At 40.2% G+C, this 19481-nt stretch overlaps 1 protein-coding gene across 1 annotated transcript in view; it reads left to right on the top strand.

The window, feature by feature from the left end:
- Positions 1–2702: 2702 nt before the first annotated feature.
- Positions 2703–19481, top strand: part of RYR2 (ryanodine receptor 2) — a gene marked incomplete at both ends in the record, with an annotated part of 441781 nt that continues 425002 nt past the window's right edge. Inside the window, one exon of the mRNA XM_082305460.1 lies at positions 2703–2750. Coding sequence (XP_082161586.1) covers positions 2703–2750 — 48 coding nt within the window. The remainder of the gene's footprint in view (positions 2751–19481) is intronic.

Below are 19481 nucleotides of genomic sequence, written 5' to 3'. Positions count from 1 at the left end.
ATTATGAGCTTCAAATCTATAAGAAACCAGGCATCACCAGTTCCACACTTCTTGGAACGACTTCGATTATGTCATAATGTTGTACTGAAAACTGTACAAAATGTTTCAGCCACTGATGTTAGAGTGGACTATTTATAGGTTTTTTTCTTTCTTTTCTTTATAATGTCCTTGCCTTACATGCAGCAAATAAAGCAGGCATCTAATCTACTACTCACCTTCAAAGCATGATGGGAAGTATCCTGGATGTTCTGTGATCTAACCAAGACCTTGGTCCTGTAAACCCATGTGAACTGAGCTTTACATCCATGTGAAATACGTTTGCAAATTGTTGTGTTGGAACTGACTTGTTTGGTAAGTGGGATAAAGTGCAATTATATTTGTTCAGTGCACCTTCATGAAACCTAAGTTTGTAAAGTTACTCAAATTTAGGACTTTTTCCTCATAATAGGGGTCTGTTTTAAGAAATATTTCTCAACTGAAATAATTTGGAGGAAAGGATATTTAAGAGGTTTGAATATTGCAACAATATGAAAAAATGTCTTTCACTATTTTATCAACTTAGAAAAAAATTTTCAGTCAGGAGTAAGTTTGAGAGCTAAAAATCTCTCGAAGTCAGCAGAGTAACTGAAAACTGGAAAAAAAAAAGGAAATTCTAAAGGAAATGCTTAAGCTGTCATAACTCTGGAGTTCATCTGTAGAACCTCTGTATTAAATACTCATTCATCACTTGCTCCAGAGACCTTATGGGTCTTGGCTGCTCTTGCAATTTCCAATCTGTCAGAAGAACAGGTTTTGTACTGCTGGAAGTAATGATAAAATCTCAGTAGAAGCATTTAATAGTACTTTTTCATGATGTCCTTGAACAGCGTAAAGTTACAGATTATGGGTATGGCTTCTCAAGAAACACTATGTCTTCTGTTATGCTAGCCATATACTCTGTTTACCACAATTATTGTGATTTCATTATGTTTACTGGTTTTGCTCCTTCAAAAGCCTTCTGCAGTCACACATCCCTTGCACATTCCGCTCTGTCAACGAACCAATGTTCATTTTACTATTTTTTAAATATTCTACTGTCCTCACCTCATAACCATTGCATCCCATTAGCAGAGCCTCTCCGCTCTATATTTATTCCAGAGTGCTGTTGATGTTACAAGTCCTGCAGCTCTTGTGGGTTGCCAAACTTCTTTCCGCTGGAGGCCTAGCTCCCTCACTGCTAGAACTAATGGGTCCTTCGTATGGCACGGACTGCGCGAACGCTGATGGAAGATGAGCTATTCCATGTCAACCCTCTGCTTTCTGATCTGAATTCTCTCAGTGCCAGGAGGCACACAAGGCGCGAACATCGTTCTTCCACTTCGATTGGTCTGCGGCTGCGTGCCGTGCCGCTTCCCAAAAGTTCCAGCCTGCACCATTCCTCTCAACCTCCACCATCTGACGCCAGGTCGTTTTTGGGCGACCCCGCTTTCTTCTTCCCTCTGGAGTCCGCCCAAGGGCCACAGCGCAGTCTTCTGTTGGTTTTTTCCTCAGGACATGACCGATCCAGTTCCACCTCCTCCTCCTCACTTCATTACTGATTTTCTCCACCTCCGCCATTTCGTTTTTTTTGAAAGTTGATGCTTGTCGTTTCTGCAACTTTTTTTTTTTCCCCGGGAGGAGGTAGTTGGCCTCCTGCCCAACCCCCATGACTTGGAGGGCCAGTGGTTTTTCTGTCAGGGTGGCCTTCCCTTAGGCTGCGTTGGTTCGCGGCACCTTCTTCAATTTTATCTGGTGCACCCTCCAGAGAGGGATCCCCTATCCACCACCCAGGGGACGCGCCTTCTAGCCGTGCAGCCCCAGCCGAAGGAACCCTCTGCTTTACCCCATGGTAAACACACAGTTGCTATCCTTCAAGGAAATTGGATTTTAAAGCCTTTCATTTGCCCTGGATGAAGCTCACTCACAGGATGGTTGGAGGCCGACAGCCGGTGAAGCCATGTTGCGCCTTCCACCTCTTCTCCCCGAGGGCACTGGCAGCGGGCAGCAAACTCGTGCAAAGCCCCTTAAATTCTCCCTCTCCCGCGGCACCGCTCACGCAGCCCATCACGCCGAGCTGCGGGGGGACAGGCTTGCCCCGGCGGACACGGCGCTCGTACCCGCCGGCCTAGCGGGGAGCTCCCGCAGGAGCTGAGGCGGCCGCAGGCCCCGAGCCGTCCCAGGCAGGTGCGACACGGCCGCCCGCCTCGGGCCGGCGGGTCGGGCAGCAGCCCCCGAGGCGGGCCCCCGCGGCGGCGGCGGCGGCGGCGGCGGGCGAGCCGTCAGCCGCCTCTCCGCGGAGCAGCCAGTAAGGGGCGCTGGGCGGCGGGTTTGGCGCGCGGAGGGAGCGGGCTGCGGATCACCTGCAGCGGCGGGGGGGCCGGGGAGCTCCGCCTCCCCCTCCTCCCCCGGTTAATCGCAACCCCCTCCCCCCGTGGCAGGCACTGGCGGCGAGGCGGCTGGGCAGAGCTGTCAACCTGCTGCAGGCGCACGGCCACCCGCACCCCGCCGGCGGCAAGGGCCGGGCTGGGGCTGCCGGCTCCGCCGCCCTCGCACTTGCCCCAGCCCAGCCCGGTGCGGCGCGGCCGTGAGCCTCCTGCCGCCGCCGCCTCCCCGCGGGGAGCGACCGCCGCCGCCCGCCCGGGCACCGGGAGCAGCGCCCGGGAGAAGGAGAGAGAGGGGGAGCCATGGCCGAGGGGGGCGAGGGCGAGGACGAGATCCAGTTCCTGCGAACTGTAAGCGCCGGGCGTGGGGCAGGGGGCCGGGGCTGCGCGGGCGAGGGGCTGCGGGGGGGGCGCCGCCCGGCCCTTGCCCTGAGGAGGGCGGCGGGGCGGGGGGCACCGAGGCTCGGTGTGCGGGGGAGGGCGGGCTCCTGCCCGCGCCGGGGCGGGAGCCGGGAGGGGGCAGCGGGAGGCGGCTGCGCTCTGCCCCCGCCGCCCCGGGGGAGCCCTGTCAGGGAGGGCTCCGGAGCCCCGGCCCCTTCCCTCTCCGCCTGGCAGCCTGTGCGCCCGTGCCCGCGGGCGGAGGGGCGATAACTGACCGCTCGCTCCGTTGGCGATGCCGGGATAAGCGTGAGGGGGGGAGGCGGCGGTGCCTGCCCCGGGAGCGGGGCGGCGGGGAGACCCCGGGCGGGGTGAGGTGAGGTGCGGGCGGCGGGGAGACCCCGGGCGGGGTGAGGTGAGGTGCGGGCGGCCGGGCGGGGGGCGAGCGGCGCGGCAGGGCGCCCCCGCCGCCTCCCCACGAGTGCCGCCCCGCGCTGCCTTCCCACCCGCCGATGGGCTCGCGTACTGCAGATACTAACCAGGCAGCCCTCCCCAGCTTAAAAGCTGCAATCGCACTCCTTTGGCAAAAATAGAATTGAAAAAAAATCACCTCTCCCACCCCACCGCCTCCCCACCAAGGCTCCCACTAACTTGCAGGCGTTCTCCTCGCCGAGCACAGACTAATACGTTTTCTTTCTTTTTTTTTTTTTGGTGAGCATCCTTTCTTTACTTCTGCTTTCTTCGGTCCACAGCATGTTAAGGCGCTAGAGCATTTCTTCCCTCGGTTTAATTAATACATCAGGACTGCTGCATTTTATGCTTATCTGGATTATTGTTCTTCAAGCAGTGCTTTTATTTACCTTCTGGGCCATCTCCCAAGTGCTGTTTATATGCACAATCCTTGCAAGTTTTGCAGATGGGCATATTTGAATGGTGGTGTACACAAACCCTGTCACAGTTTGAGGAAAAATTGCTGAGACGTTTGATAAGTAGAGCTAAAAACACTGAGGCTGTAGGGTAAAGCCTAGCTTCCTTTTTATTTAGTACAGTCTGATTCAGAAATGTTCAAGATCAATGTCTTCTAAGAAAATACATTAAAAAAGGAGGGGAAAGCAAGCCACCTAATGTATGGGAAGCATATTCATATGCTGTTTTCAGCATTATGAATCCTGGATCTCAGTCATCTTGTGTTTGTTTCAATCAGAAACTGTAAAATAATAGACATACAGCATATTCTTTTTTGTTTGTTTGTTTGTTTGAGAATTCTTAGAAAATCTGGTTTTACAGGGAATACAGCGGTTATGCAACACTGGCATGAAGACTGTCAACTTTTTTTCCTCTCAGCGTTATGTGACTTCTGTTGTAGTGTTGTCTAACACCTAAAGACAAAACAGAAAAATACTTCTTTGAAAGATAATTTGTCATGTCAATTTATGAGAGTTTTATTATTAGTACTTCTCACTGGTAAACATTTTTGGAAGACTTGCACAATGACAGTCTTACTGCAGGTTTGGATGTTAAGCTTAGCTCATGGAAGGGCTGTTATCTGAATGCTTAATAGGGAAAGAGAAGCAGTGAGCATGCTAATACTGCTCTGCACATATACAGTAATGTTAAACTACAGCACCTGACAGCAGCAGCATGTTATGTAAAACAGCACTCCTGATAACGTGCATCAGGCTTAATACAGATTTGGCAAACCCAGCCTCAGACAATACTTGAAAAATTTTTAGGATGTTGTACTGGTGGTAGAATGACCTTGAAGATGGTAAACTGAGGCATGGGGGAGGCTTTTTGTGTAGTGAAATAAAAAAGGCCTGAGAAATATCCTTTTCATGTGAAGTTTTGAATCTTTAATCTGTAGTTGTATGTAAGTAGTGATTTTTTACTCCTCTTTTCCTTCCACTTTGTCAAAGTTATGAACATCACTTGGAAAAGTCAGTTGCTTTAAGACATATTCGCGATGTAGTCTTCCTTCTATCTTTTCTTAGAAAGTTTGGATTAAGTATTCTTTAAAGCTGTTAGATGTGCGTAACTTTCTGAATGGCATTGATAGAAAGCACTGGAAATTGGATATTACCTGGTAATTGCTGCAGTTTCTCTTTTTAGTTATTTATTTTTAAAACAGTAATTAGAGACAGATGGATTCATAACTGGTTTGGTAGATAAAATACAACATTCCAAAGAACACCTTATGCAAGCAAAAAAGCTTTCTGTGCTTTGAATACCTTAATGATGACATCTGTAGGCCTACTACATGTAAATGGTGCTTTTCATATTTTCTTCTTTTGATAGGACCTGATAAACTTTCTAAAATTGTGTTTTCTCTTTCTGATGTTTCAAAATTACTGTAGCATCTTTAGAGTTTACCCTGGAATGTAAACACAACATATTTTTAATGTTTAAAGAGAAATATGAGATTTTATTAAATGAAAAAATTCCTTTATTTTCATTAAGCTACTAAACTGAGTTTGTATTTGCCATCTACGTGTTGATTTGTAATTTCTTCTTCCTTTCCTCTTCACACATTCCTGTTTACCTAATGATTCTTCTTCTTCATTTGCTGCTTTTATTTTATTCTTATTTTTTGATAAGGTGGCGTGATGCATTTCCTCCTGCAAATTTGCTGCTAGGGTGGATTTCTGTTTCTTTTGGGAACAACTAGAGTTTGATACGTCACTTCTGAGAAGTGAATGTAACCTGTTAATGCCCTGGATTTCTGGAAGCATCAGTCCTTAACGTTGTTTGAAATAACTTCGGACGGATTGGAATTCAGCTCTGTGCTGTTCAGTTCTCCTCAAGGAAATCTTCTATGGTCTTGTGAATTACATGCTTCTCCACAGACAGGGGTCTCCCTCATTACTTCACTGAATACTCCAGGTGGAGATGACCTTGTATTATGTGTAGCCTTTATTAGGCTAGGACGTACATTCTCCTGACTTCTCCCACCGAATGCACGTGTGCTGTGCAAGAGGAGTGAAGAGGAGCAAGTATCCTGCTCTTGCTTTTAGTAGTTGTGTGTCTGGGGAGGACTTCTTCCCTGCAGAGGATTTGTTTTTTAAATACTAGAAAGATGTGTACAAAATAAACTTCCATTTGTTAGTATTTACATTCCAGAATCTAAAATATTTATGATTAATACGGAAATGACCTGTTTTTCGGGGGAGTTTGTTTCTTTTTTTTTTTTTTTTTTTTTTCCTGGATGTGTAATTGACCAGAGTGGAAAATAATTCAGAGTTCCAGGAGAGAACAGAAAATGTTTTTGCCTGAATGCGTAGGCTCCTTCCATAAGGCACACGTGCAAGGACTGTTTTGTGTGGTGCAGAACCCCCATAAGGGAAGGCCTTTGTGTGGAGTGGGGTGGTAAGCTGATGATAGGATTAAAACAATTGCAGTATTTCACCAGAATATTGCCTATGAGTATCCCTTATATTGGTTAAAAGTGTCCTGAATTTTGCGAGCAATATGTACCTAGGAGGGATGAGAAATGTGTAATTTAGCTGTTTGATCTTGGGCTGTTCCTGATGCCAGTACGTATGGTTTTCTGGAGTTGTGGAGTTTGTTAAATTAGAGGCAGGTCTTCCTTTAGATGTTTATGGTAGGAGACACCGCCGGGACACACTAAAGTAAGGCCGACAGGGTTATGGTCTTTCTCACTGTCCTCTGAGACAGTGAAGACTAGCATGCCTGTCAGAAATCAGAAGCATAATCAGTGTGAGCAGCACATTTTCCCAGGTCTGCTGGAGTCGTCGTCTCCTTTTCATCTCTTCTCTTTTTTTAAAGATTGGAATGCCGGTGTTCCACTGTGTGCTCTCTTCTAATGCGTTTTTTCATTTGTTTAATTAGCAACTTGCAGTAAAATAGGATCTTTCGCTTGTGTGAACATATTCTGTGCTGCCGTATTTTCTACATGGACTTAATTTTTCTGAGCGTGACTGTCAAAGTGTAAGGGCACTTTCCAACTTTTAGTTTAGTTAAACATTATTTTTTGCATGTTTGACATGCAAAAGATTTTATTCACTTAGTGCTGGGATTTAATACTTCAAATAATAAAACAATGGAGTTGATGGCAGAGAATTTTTCTTCATTCTGAAATTAAGAATCTAATGTAGTCACATTTCAAGGACAGGAATTCTGTGATTCCAGCATCACTTGTGTTCCAGATATTCCTCATTACAACAGCATTTAAACAGTGAGTGTCACTTTAAATCTGACTAAAAATCATTCAGGGTGGCATCTAAGCACATGAAGATTCTGTGGAATTAGAGGACACAAAAGGAACCTGGAGAAACAAGATCTGAAGATTATTGTAAAATAAGTAGCTAAACATAAGAAGAATTGTGAATCAGTGAAATAGAATAGAAAAAAAAATACTTTTTTTTTTTTTTTTAAAATCCCTTGATGTTTTTCATATGCTGTTTGTCTTTAAAGGGGTTTATCAAAATATGTTAGATTCTGGCAGCTGCAATTGTCAAACATACAAATGCGGCTGCCAGAATACACTGAAGAAAATGCTGAAAAGCAACCTTGGGTATTAGGAGCAATTTTAGAAGGAAAGAACACTGAAAAACACTTTGGCTAGCCTTTGTTTATTTTAAAAAGTATTTCTGGTACCTGCCGGTATGTGACTTCTGAAGATTCACCAAGGACTGGCACAAGAGACCACTGTTTAACAGCTCATGTGAGGGCTGGCGTGGCTGAGATTGCAGCATTTGTACCTTCCTCTCTAAGGCACTGCACTGCAGTACAGATACTGAATATGATCTCAAATTCTATTTTGGAATTGAGCCGGACAGGCTGTTTGTAGTGAACGGGTTTTAGCTAGGACACATAGTCCATTTCTTATTTGGGAATTACGTGTGAACATTTTTCATATATAAATTTTTTGATTCCAAAATTGTTTGACAGTCACTTTATACCATCATTAAAATGATATTACTGGATAAAATCAGTTGTCTAGTCTGTGTGCTATCCTGTCCAGTGTTCCGCATCTGAAAGTTGTCTTTATCGGATGTGTGAGAAGGAGGCTGAGGAAGCCCTGTAGCAAATAGTTGGTCCACCAGGGAAGTTTCTTGCTATCCCTGTGAGTTGGTTGGCTAATGTTCTGAGAGGCAGAGCTGCTCTTCCTTCCTTCCAGTGCCTGAAGATATTTTGATGCATGGTGCTCTTTAGCGTTGTGAAGGCCTGAGGAAAAATCTATTGCAGGAACTTAAGCTGTGGACAGACCATAAAGAGAGAATTCCAATTAATTTCTGACCTAAGGTTTAGCATGGTCTCCAGGGCTATGTCTGCCTTTGACTTCTCTATTTGAATGCTATATTATTACAGGCATATTGTAAAGGTGGTTTTCCTCTCATATAGCTGTGTGGAAAGTGCACGGGATGATTCTAATTCAGGAAAGTACACCAGTCTTTCTTGTGCAGGGATGGGTATGTACTGAAGTATTTCTCTGAATCGAGGTAAAAGATTGGAAACTGTGAGGAAATACTGACGGTGGGCTGCATCCAGGAAGTACATGAATTAAACTGAAAATACAGAGATCTTTTTCTTATGACTTTTGTACTTATGGATGCTTCATGTTAAAAATCTGAGTTAGTTTTGGTTTTGTTTTCTGAATTACGCCTAGGCTTTTGTTTAAATTTCCTGAACGGACTGAAAAAGTAGACTCGGCTTTGTGTGGGTGACAAAAGAAAAGTCAGAAGCTGCGTGTGTATTCCTATACTTCCTAATAAAACTTAAATGACATAAATTTGTTTTGTCATGGTACTAGTATATAACCAACCTTTGTTGAACTGTAAAACGAACACATTTTATCAGGGTGAATGAAAGAATTTTAACTCTCTCTCTCTTACTGTGGTGGTTGTGATTTTAATGGTGATTGATGGAAGAAGTCAGCAATGTATTTTCTATATTGTGTCTCAATCTTTTTTTCTTAATTTGTGCACAAAAGGAGTAATATCTCTTATTAGCAAATACTTACTCGCAAATGCTGTACAGAAGTCTCGTAGACTGGAGCTCTGCTTGATTGTCATAAATAAGTACCACACATTTACTGCTACATATTAAGTGTTGATAAGAATAGCTAAAATAAATATATTGGTGAAATGAAGAAAATATTTTTATAGTACCACTTTAAAAAAATATTTGGTTTTTGCATATGTTAATTTTAATGGGTCTCATGGTCACTGCTGTGAAGTGCTGTTCAAGGTCTCAAGAGTGAAACTGTAATCCCTATGAAGGCAGAGCTGTTGATTTCAGTGTAACCAGGATTTCATATGCAGGCTTTGTTTGCAGGCAGAATGGCTAGAAATGTGCACGTAATAGTTGTTCCTGTGTAAATACAGGTTTGTTTCTGAAAAATACTGCAAAATTCTATGGGAGATTCAGTCTTCTGGTTAGAATTCCTCCTAGCTATGATGCTGTTAGATTTTCTTTATGGCTTATGTGATGAATCCCTTAGTGCATCACTTCTGGGAAATTAAGCTCTATGAATTTCTGGAGATGGCTGTCCCTTTCATGGTACTAATGTACAAATAAATTCACAGCAATTTTCTGTTTGTACTTTATATTGGTGAGGGACTTGCTCTTTTATCCATCATCAACAAGAATTTTGCTATTGATTGCAAGTGGACAGTTCCTCTAAAGAATAAATTCTCAAAACAAGTAATTTCTAAGGTTGAATGGGTAATGTTTTCCTGTTAATACCATTCTAGACTTCATCTCTGAACAAAAATGGTCTCCTCTTTTGTAAGGAAAGTTCTGTGTCTCTTTTGTGGGAACTTCTTATTGATGTATAAAACTACCAGAAGCTGAGTTCTGCCTTGATTGAGCTACTTGGTTTGAATTTTCTGCTAGAGCATTGAGCATAGGGGAATAGAGGCAGTAGCTAATGAAGTACATAATCTGAGCACCCTAATTTTCTTATATTTTGTCCAAATTCATGCATATGCATTATACAGATAGCTATTTCATTTGGTCTAACTTTTCCTTTGTTGGTCCATACTTGTATTCATAACATGAATTCTTGAAGTAATATTAATGTTGTTCTGAAGTAGGAGGAAGAGGGTATGGTTTTTCTGAAGAACAAGAAGTAAAAAAAAAAAAACAACAAACAAACAAACAAAAAAAACAACACAAAAAAACCCAAACCAAACCAAACAAAACAAACACAAACCAAAAAAAAAACCCAAAACAAAACACCCCAAAAAACCAAAACCCAAACAAACTAGTAAAATGACTGGAAAAGTAAAAGCCAGGGCAGACTTTTAGTCCTAGTATCCTGTCAGTGCTTTTTCTTATTTAGATTAAAAAGCTTTACTAGACGCTTCTATAAAATGTAGCAAATAAAATGATAAAAACTTAAGAGTAATGCATTTTCTTTTAATGAAAGCTGAAATGTGAATCCTGTTTCTTTGTCCTTCAGACAGCTTGAAAACACCCATTTTAAACCTTAACTGTGGTCAGGTGGAAGTGAGAACAGAGCACTTTAATTATTGACACAGTTATACCTTGGAATTTCTTCCAATAACAAAGTATGAATAGCCTGGCATAACTTTTTGTCTCTATTCTGTATTCTGCTTAAGACCTATGCTATGTTTTGCAAGTGCGTGACATTTAAGCCATGCCTGGCTGTGTTGTCGATACCACGCTGGGAATGGAAGGCCTCTTAAAGAGGCTGCCTGTTGCCTGATGCATCTCGGTAAATGAGAAAAGGCATGAAGGAACTAGTTTAGATAACAGTTTAAGCCTTTTAAAGGCAACCACAGCAGTGTGGAGCTTACTACAATATTCTGTGCCCATCAGGTGCACAGCAGTGGCATTTCTTTGTTCTCATCGTAACAAATAGAGCAACTTAAGGGCACCGCTGCCTGCAACGTCATCACAGGAAAGGTCACCCCAGTTTCCTAACAAGGACTAGCAGGAACTTCCACGGGCTTTCACTGCAGTGCTAGTTTTATGCTGTGCTCCCTTGTTAGTAAGTGTGAGATTCATTAACTAATTGTGTATTCACTTATGAAAGAACTCTTGCTTTTCTTGTAATTTTTTACATAATAACAGTGTTGTAACTTGTCAGGTGAAGCGTTTAAACTCTTCAAATATGTTGCTACTTCTAGAGTCCAATGATATGTTACTTGGCTATAGATTTGAACAGATGTATGTTTGAGGCATGTACTGTAATTTAGTAGAAGCTTTGCTTAGCTTCTCAGAATTGCATAATAAAAACAAACTAGTATCTATGCACCTACTGTTTGGAAAGTGAAAGATATGACAGGTAAGGTCTCGTAACATGAGCTGTATTAACTTATTCAACAGCTGCAATTTCTGTTTAAATGTAATGCTATAAGGGTCAGTTTTACAGTAATATTAATGTGTTTATAGGAGCACTCACACTAGCAGCTACATTAAATTTTAAATAAAAAGGAGGGTTCACTCTTTCAGTGTTGTGGCATACCTTAATGTTTATCATAGTCAGGAATGACTTTCTTATAATTACCATGCGCTTGAAGAAAATTGGAAATATAATAGGTTACCTAGTAATGCAATAGACTTCCCAGAGGGACTTTGGCAAAAGTTGACAAGGTATCATTCCATAAGATGTATGGATCAGTTAATTTTTAACATGCAAGACATTTTAGTGCAGGGCAACTTTTTTGTTTTGTTCGGTTTGGTTTTGTTCATATTCTGAACACTGTAGGACCACAGAGAAGGAGTAACAAGATCATTATGTTTTGTCAGGCAGCTTCCCAGAGATTTTCTGAGTAATTAATGCTGTATAACAACATACTTCTATTATCTGATTGTTTTTTACTTGACTGTGGGAAATAATATCTGATGGATATTAGCTGACAGAACCAAATGCCGAAAACTGGCATGTCCTATCTCTCTACCTCTGTGAAAACTTCTCTGGAATCCTGCTGTGAAAACTGAGTGCACCGGATTTGAAGACTGTCCCTGCTTCAATCCTTCTTTCAAAGGAATGGTGGAAAGAAGCAACACACGATTTGCATTGGCTGGCTGTGAGTTTTCCTGGGGATTGCCAGAAAGTGGAGTTGTTTTAGTGGAATCAAGCCAGAAATGGCTGTCTCTTACAGCTATATTCCTTCCTTCCAAACCAGGCAAAGCTGGAAAAAATGACTGCCTGGGCTTTGTGTGGGATGCATTCTTTGGTTTCATAAAAGGAAAAAGGGGAAAGAGGAAAGTATCTTCCTTTGCTGAATATGCTAGATAATTTCCCTTGGTGTATGAGCATCTTCCCTTCCTGTGATGACCAAGTAAAATTCCTTCTATAGGAATTTAGGTGGAGGAATGAAAGTGTTCAAAGTAAGCCTAGGTAATTGGATAGATCTCCTTAAGACTCCGTGAACTACTGGGTAGATGGATTTGTTCACTGATAACCGACCCTCATTGTACACCAGGAATGTAGCCATTCTGATAAACATTTGAAAATCACCTATGGTGTGCTTATTTTCTAGTTGCAAAGTGGAATAATTTCATTAGAACTAGCGGACGTACGCTAAGCACAAGCTAGATGATTAAACCTCTCTGTACGGATACATGACCTTCATCCTGAAGCAGTCTTTGATAAAGCATTTGGTTCCAATGGTGACAGCAGCCACCTAAATACCTATAGAGATGGATAAGAATCCTTTACCCCTACAAAAGTCATGAGAACACTGTGTGGTTCTAACACTGAGGGTTAGACTGAAAATAAGCATCAATCAGGTGACTCCATTTTTTTACTATTTTCTGCACGTTTATGAGGTAGATTTTGCAATGCTAATGCATAGACAGTTATGTGCATTTACTCAGTCTTGTCGCGCGTACTAGGGAGATGGAACGCATATCCCCTTTTCCATGCAACAGAAAAGTAAAAAAAATTCACAATATGTGGTGCACCAAAATACTCAATAAGAATGAAATGGGGATGGAGAGAATCTTTCTTCTGGTGTTACAGGCAATATAATAGTCCTTCCTTGCTAAAGAGTTGGAATAATCTCCTTTTAAAAGCTTGCATTAAATAAATGTGCGTTTTGGTTTGTTTGGTTTTTTGCTGCCCCAGTTGACACTTAGAAAGCAAAGACTTGTCTCATGATCTGACACATACTAGCCAGTCCAGCAGACAGCTGAAGGAACCGCAGTATTGCATTCATGCAGACATGAAACGATTCATTCATGAGAACTATCATAGCAAGTGTGGCTGAAGAGATCTAACTCTCCTAATGAAGGAACTGATAGAGGTCAAAGTCTGTGCAAATAACACTGTATGAATTTTCAGGGCCAGAAATGCTAGGTAACATTGCTGAAGTGTGATTCTTGAGGCAAAGAATCCATGAAGCACTACCATCACAGATCTAAACATGATGCTAGAATAGTAAGGATAACATGGATAAGACTTGTATTTATTGGTGCATACATAAGAAGCCTGCCTAATTTCTTGTAGACTTAAAATTATGTAGCAAGTCCTTTAGAAAAGCTTGTGAGCAAAACGGCACTAGTCTAGAATTTAGTAATTGCAGGAGGGTGATAGCTATGTAGGTAAATCCAGAAAACTTCTCAAATGCCATAGGTGTTCCATCACTGACGGAATTTCTGTAGGGTAAGCTTGTGAATTAATGGCTCACATAGGAAGATGTTTTTGAATAGGTCTTAGCATGATAGTCTGACTGCTTTGTCAGGTATGTCAGCCATTATTTACTCTTTAATCACTTTTAATATGTCTAATGTGGTGAATATACATTTTAAAGGTTACTACTTTTGATACTGGTATTTTGATGGAAGAAGAACCTTAAAGCTTACAAAAAGAAAGGATTGCAAAACAAGTCATCAGTGAAGGCCTAATCTCCATTTTGAGCTGAGCAGGGTTCTTGTAGAAACATCCTGTAAATTTTGTTTTGATATGAGAAGGTTCTTGAAATGCTGTAGAAGAAACGCTGTTGCATGTTGCATAGTTTCAGAATATCACTTGCGATGTTACGCTTCCAAGTCCATTTCTGAAATCTGTTAGCAGTATCTCATACAAGAAGGGTACTCTGTTCTGTATGCTATCTACTGGTTCATTTGAAGTTGCTTTTCTTTGGTCTTTCAACCTCTGAGTCCAACTTTTTGTTTAATCTCTCTTGCTTCTCACTCTTCCTTTTTATTGTCACAGCCACTGAGATCCCTGTCTTTTGGTATTGGGCTTGATTGCTCTTCCTGATTTAAAGTTTGACACAGGTTCAACCTAAGCCTGTGGCAGAACTTGCTGTTGTCTTTAGTTATGAATGTAAGCATTCATTCAAATTGGTAGAAGGATATTTTCCTGAAGGGGGCTCTTAAATTTGGAATTTCTTTCTTTCTTTTTTCTTTTTAATTGCTCTCTTGATCTGACAAAAGGCAAGGTCAAGGTCTTTTTCTTTTTTCTTCTCTCAGAACAAGAAAATAAGTGTATTAAAAATGTCACATCAAGTTTGCTGAGTAGGAGAGAGGTTATCATGAGAACTTCAGGAATACATGTTTCTCCACATCGTTTGCATTTATGTATGATTAGTCTGCATTTTCTTTCTCTTTTTCCTTTGCGTGCTTGACCTCTGGAAAGCTTCAGCTCATCGAGCTGAAGGACTTCAAAATCCTTAATTTCAAATGAACAGAATTTGTCTAGAAAGGGAGAGGGATGGAATGTAGGAGGAAGGGATGTCAAATCTCATAGGTGAGCTTTGTCATCCTCTTCAGAGGCATAGCTTGTTGCCTGGCTTTTCTCCAAAACAAAATAGATGCTTTTGCATAGGAAGTGTAATATAACTCTGAGTTTAGACACAAAATGCCTTCATTTTCCATGGAGAGGGAGGAGAAAAATGAGTAATTAGGTAGTGAGAGTTAGATTTTTGTGTTCCTAAAGGTGAATGGAGGTATCTTTTTTTCCTAGGTGAAATGTGTGGCTCAATGTCATAAAAACTGTATACCTACATTTTTAAATACTGAAATATTTATGCCCATTTATTGACAACAGCCAACTGAGAATGTAGTTTTTGTTTTTTTTGTTTTTTTTTTTTTTTTTTTCCTCCTGAGTTAGGAATTTTCATACCTGTTTTAATCTACTTAAAATTAAATGAATGTCGTTTAAAGATATATCAAGCTGCAATGTTGATGTAATTTATTGATAATGTTACAGGCATCACTTGATTCTGATTATGTCAGAAGTAGTGTTCTTTTTTTATTTTGAGATTTCTAGTTGAATTCTAGCTTATAATTTGTATGTCAGCTGCAATTGCAGCTGAAGTCTCTGAATTTCTTCTTTCTTTATACTATAAATCTGTTAGTGAAGCAGAATTACACACTTTCTGTTTTATCCCCATTTTTTATTCTGCTTTCTGTTCTACAGTTTTTTTTTTTTTGTTTGTTTTTTTTTTTTGACAGCTGCAAAGTTAAAAGAGCATCAGTGACAATATTCTTCCCTTCCAAACTGATATGTTTCTGGGGTTGCCCCTCAGGCTTGGTAAATCACCTCTCTGCAGAAGTCCTGTGTCTGGCTTAAGGCACTGTTTACTCAGGCCCTTTGCACAGAGGTGCGTTCTGCTGACTCTGAGAAAACCTCTAGGTGAGAGTTACTGTATGAGTTTTGTGAAGCTGTAATCCTGTAAAGTAATCCAATTAATATGGTGTGTGAGAAATGCTCAACCTTCAGAACTTGATGAGGAGATTTGTTTCCGTGCATGGCATTTGCATTTCTGTTTACATAGGAAGGCCTTGCTGCACTTTTTGATTTACTAACAGAATAAACTAACATGGGTCAGAACAAACATTCAATGAAGGAATGAGTTTAATTGGGTAGTGAACTGTGTGGGAGCGTGAATGCTAACAAAATTACTTCTGTATGTACCTATGTGACTTCCTATTGATGAGTGAGGTTTTTTATGATGATTTATGTCTGTTACAGAATTACAGTTTGACAATTGGAACCACATCTAGAGCTTGGGAAGCGCACTTTGTTGTAGTAAGTTCTTACTCAAAAGTTACGGTTTGCTATTAGTAGTTGTACCCTAGTAATTTGTTTGATTTGGAGGGGCAGAGAAACAAGGAGTTCTGTGAATGAAATGGGTTTGTAGCCTTACTGTATACCTTTAAACAGAGTAATCAGCTGAAGAAAATCCTTATATTCCTTTCAAAATTTCTAGTTGGATCTCATTTTCCCTGCCTGAGGAATAAATTGTTTAAATAAAAGAAATACATAAAACAGGCAGGTTGGTATAACAGGTTGTTAAGGGTTATTTTATTAGCAAAAGGCTAGAAGAAAATACTTCTGGTATGAAAATATATATATATTTTTTTATTATTTTTTTTTTTGCCAGAAGCCTAAAAACAAAACCTGTATTACAAAGGCTGCTTCAAGTAAAAACCTGGCTCTCTTACCTATTGCTTAAAATATATTGCAATCTGAATGTAAATTAATTGATTTTAGTATAATATCTAGCAGAATAATCTACTCTGCATTCATTAAACATTTTATGAATTGATTTGCTGCTCCGTGACTGCAAGGGTCTCCATATGGCTATGTATGTTTTTTGTAAGTCTGGTTCTGTTCTCACTGATGTTAATGTCAAACCTCCTCTAGATTTTAACCAGAGCTGAATCCTACACTAATAGCATCGTGCACTGTTGTATATAACAGCCTAAATGTGTCGAATGCATATCGTTTTCTGTGCTCTTTGTCTACCATTTTAAGCCCAATTAATATTTATCTTGCTTATGCACCAAAAGTGTGTGACCTGGCTTTTACAGAATTAGTTTAAAAATGTGCACGCATTGCTAACTGTCCTTCAAAATATTTACATCTAATTAGTGGTAGACTGTTCCAACTTTGCCACACAGATGTACCATCTTGTCCAATTCGGCAAAGGTAATAATCTGTTATATGTTCCTCTTTTCTGAGAAGAAAGCTAGATTTTTCTTTTTCTACAAATCTCCCTGAAGTCTTTGTTAAGAAGCTAAATGTCGTTCTTGCAGAGTAGCATTTGTAATTTGTGTTAACAGTGTGCTTTTGCTGTGTCCAGCATAAATTTTATGTCAACCATAGAACTCAGTCAGCTCTAATTTGAATTTGAGATTACGTATACTGTTTAATTTACTCAGGAAGTTGTATATGCTGTGGGGGAGTCCTGCTTTTTAGGTGCTTGATACATACAAAACACTCATTTTTCCTGTTTATTTCTTTTACTCTTTTACTGTGTCATATTTTTCTTTATATCTTTTAAAAAAAAAAATCTTTTTTCTTGGTCTGTGTTACAAGATTGGAGATCTATCTTGTCTTGAAGCTTTCACTTTTAGGTGAGTACAATTGCTTTTGTTTAGTTATTAAGGAGAATTTCAATTATACTTCAAGGTAAGAAACTGTCTTGTCACAAAGTTTCTGAAACATCTTCAGCTCTCCTGTGATTTTTATTTGGTGTTTTCAAGCCTAAGTAAAGCCTATTTCAGGAATATCAGCACTTCATGGAACTGAGCTCTCATTGTGCAGTGTTGCTCTTTTGATTTCCTGTGTTAACTATGGCAATGGTGAAATAGTGAAAATTGTGCACGCTTTCAGGCTCATTGTAGAGAGCAGGTAAGTAGTAAAATAGGTGTGCTAGTTTTCTGAGTTTATCAATCAGAATAATTTACCTTGCACTTGGAATGCAGCAAAACATATAATGAGAAAATATACAGGCATAGGAATATTCAGGTCTTTACCTTCTACTCACATTTTTCTACTCTGCCTAGTCTAGCACTTCAACTCCTGGCTTACAGTAAAATTGAAAGGCTTAAATGGAAAGATCTTCAACCAGTTTTTGGTTACATGTGATTTGCATGGCAGTATCTGGTAACAGTCCTTTTCCAGTTTATTTCCTGCGGAAATTGTCTATAAGTTTCTCTCTATACTTACTGAATTTTTCATACATGGCACCAAACCTTCTGTGCACCCTTGTGTATGTTTTATTCTACAGTAGTCATTGTTTTCCAGTTGTCTTGTCCAGAGACTTCCCTATTATCGGAAATGAATGATTTCAAATCATGGCATGGTCTTGTGACTATGTTTACTTAAAATGTTGTATAGCACTGGCTTTTTTTCCCCTTAAACACAGGAGTTAATTTGGATCAGAGTGAAGAAAGAAAATCAGATATTGATACTTGTCTGAAAATACACATTATTTGCTTTTCTTTCTGTTTTTCTTGCTGCTGATTCATGGTTGTTCTTGACCTCGTAGGGGTTTATATGTGGGGTGTTTTTGTGTCTAAACTAACCCATATCTGGAGTTGAAACAAATTTTCAAACTTTATATTGTTTCAAAAACGCATCTCTCTTTCTTTATGAAGAGCTGGAGGGGTGAGCCCTAAATGGTAGTTTTTTGTCTTGAAGAAGGTGATGTTGAGAAAAATGGAAGAATGTATAAAAGACCTCTTGCCCTCTTTTAAAACTGACCTACTGGTATACATTGTTTTGTTCTCTTGGTCCAACTCTTGCTGAGGTAAAGGTTAATATATTTCTTGATTTAGATTTAGTATTCTTTTAAAATGCAATATATTTTCATATTAAAGATTTTATACCCTAAAGAGAGAAGAGTGTTGTAAAAATCTTAAACTCACTGTAGTTTTATGATTTAAAAAAAAATAGTTTATCACACTTTTTTTCTTTGGCTACAGATAAAGAATTATTTTGAAATATTTTAACATTGTAGTATTTATTATAGGTGACATGGAAACTGCTTTTATGTATTACTTAACACTTTCTATTTTCTCAGATTCTTGTGACTTTTTGGTTTGTTTTTTTGCAGTCAACCTTTGTTTTTTTTAGTCAGGCAGGCAGGAACCATACCTTTTCTTTTGTCCTGTGAAATTCTGTTTGTTGTTGTAGGTTTTTTTTTTTTTTTTTGTTTTTTTTTGTTTTTTGGTTTTTTTGGTTTTTGGTTTTTTTTTTGGTTTTTTTTTGTTTTTTTTTTTTTTTTTTTTGGTTGTGTGGGTTTTTTTGTGTGGTGGTGGTGTGGTGGTGGTGTGGTGGTGGTGTGGTGGTGGTGTTTTTTTTTTGTTTTTGTTTTTTGTTTTTTTTTTTTTTCCTTCTCCTCCCCTCAAGGTGGAAAGCAAGCTCTAGTCTGTAATTTGTGTTCCTCAGTGAGGAGATACAGTATAGTAAAATCATAAATAAATATATTTTTTAAGACTGGACGTGTGTTGCTGACAGCTGTAGTAATGTTTGGGTCAGAGAACAGAAAAGGATTTGGTTGAACTTGGATACTTCTGATCTGGAAGGTAGCCCAAACCACCTATTTCTTTCACTCCTTATGAGGCGAAGGAAGCCATGTTGCAGAAGAGATTTCCGTCACTGCACTCTGTCTTGCAAGATAGAAAATGCATCAGAATCAGGCTACCCAGGTTTGGTGCTGACTTTCAAGAGGAATTCATTCCCCATTGGCTTTTCATTGTACTAGCTTCAAATTTCTCAGCCGCAAGAGAAGGCTGCTCTGGAATGGGTTGTGTTTCTCCCATCAAACCCTCTGGTCTATGGAAGGCAGTTCTCTCATTGTACCTGACAAATTTTAGCAGGTTCAGCTGGAAATGTGAACCTTTTACTTCAGTGCTACCAGAAGATTGAGTTCACACCTCCTGGTGGCCAAGGACTATCTCCTTCATTGGATGTGTAAGAGAATTCAAATGAGAACGTGTGGTCAGTCAGCAACGTTAGAATTTACTAGGTTT

Source organism: Platalea leucorodia (assembly GCF_965183815.1).
Source record: "Platalea leucorodia genome assembly, chromosome: 3".
NCBI lineage: Eukaryota > Metazoa > Chordata > Aves > Pelecaniformes > Threskiornithidae > Platalea > Platalea leucorodia.
This window is presented reverse-complemented; position numbering and strand designations above follow the sequence as displayed.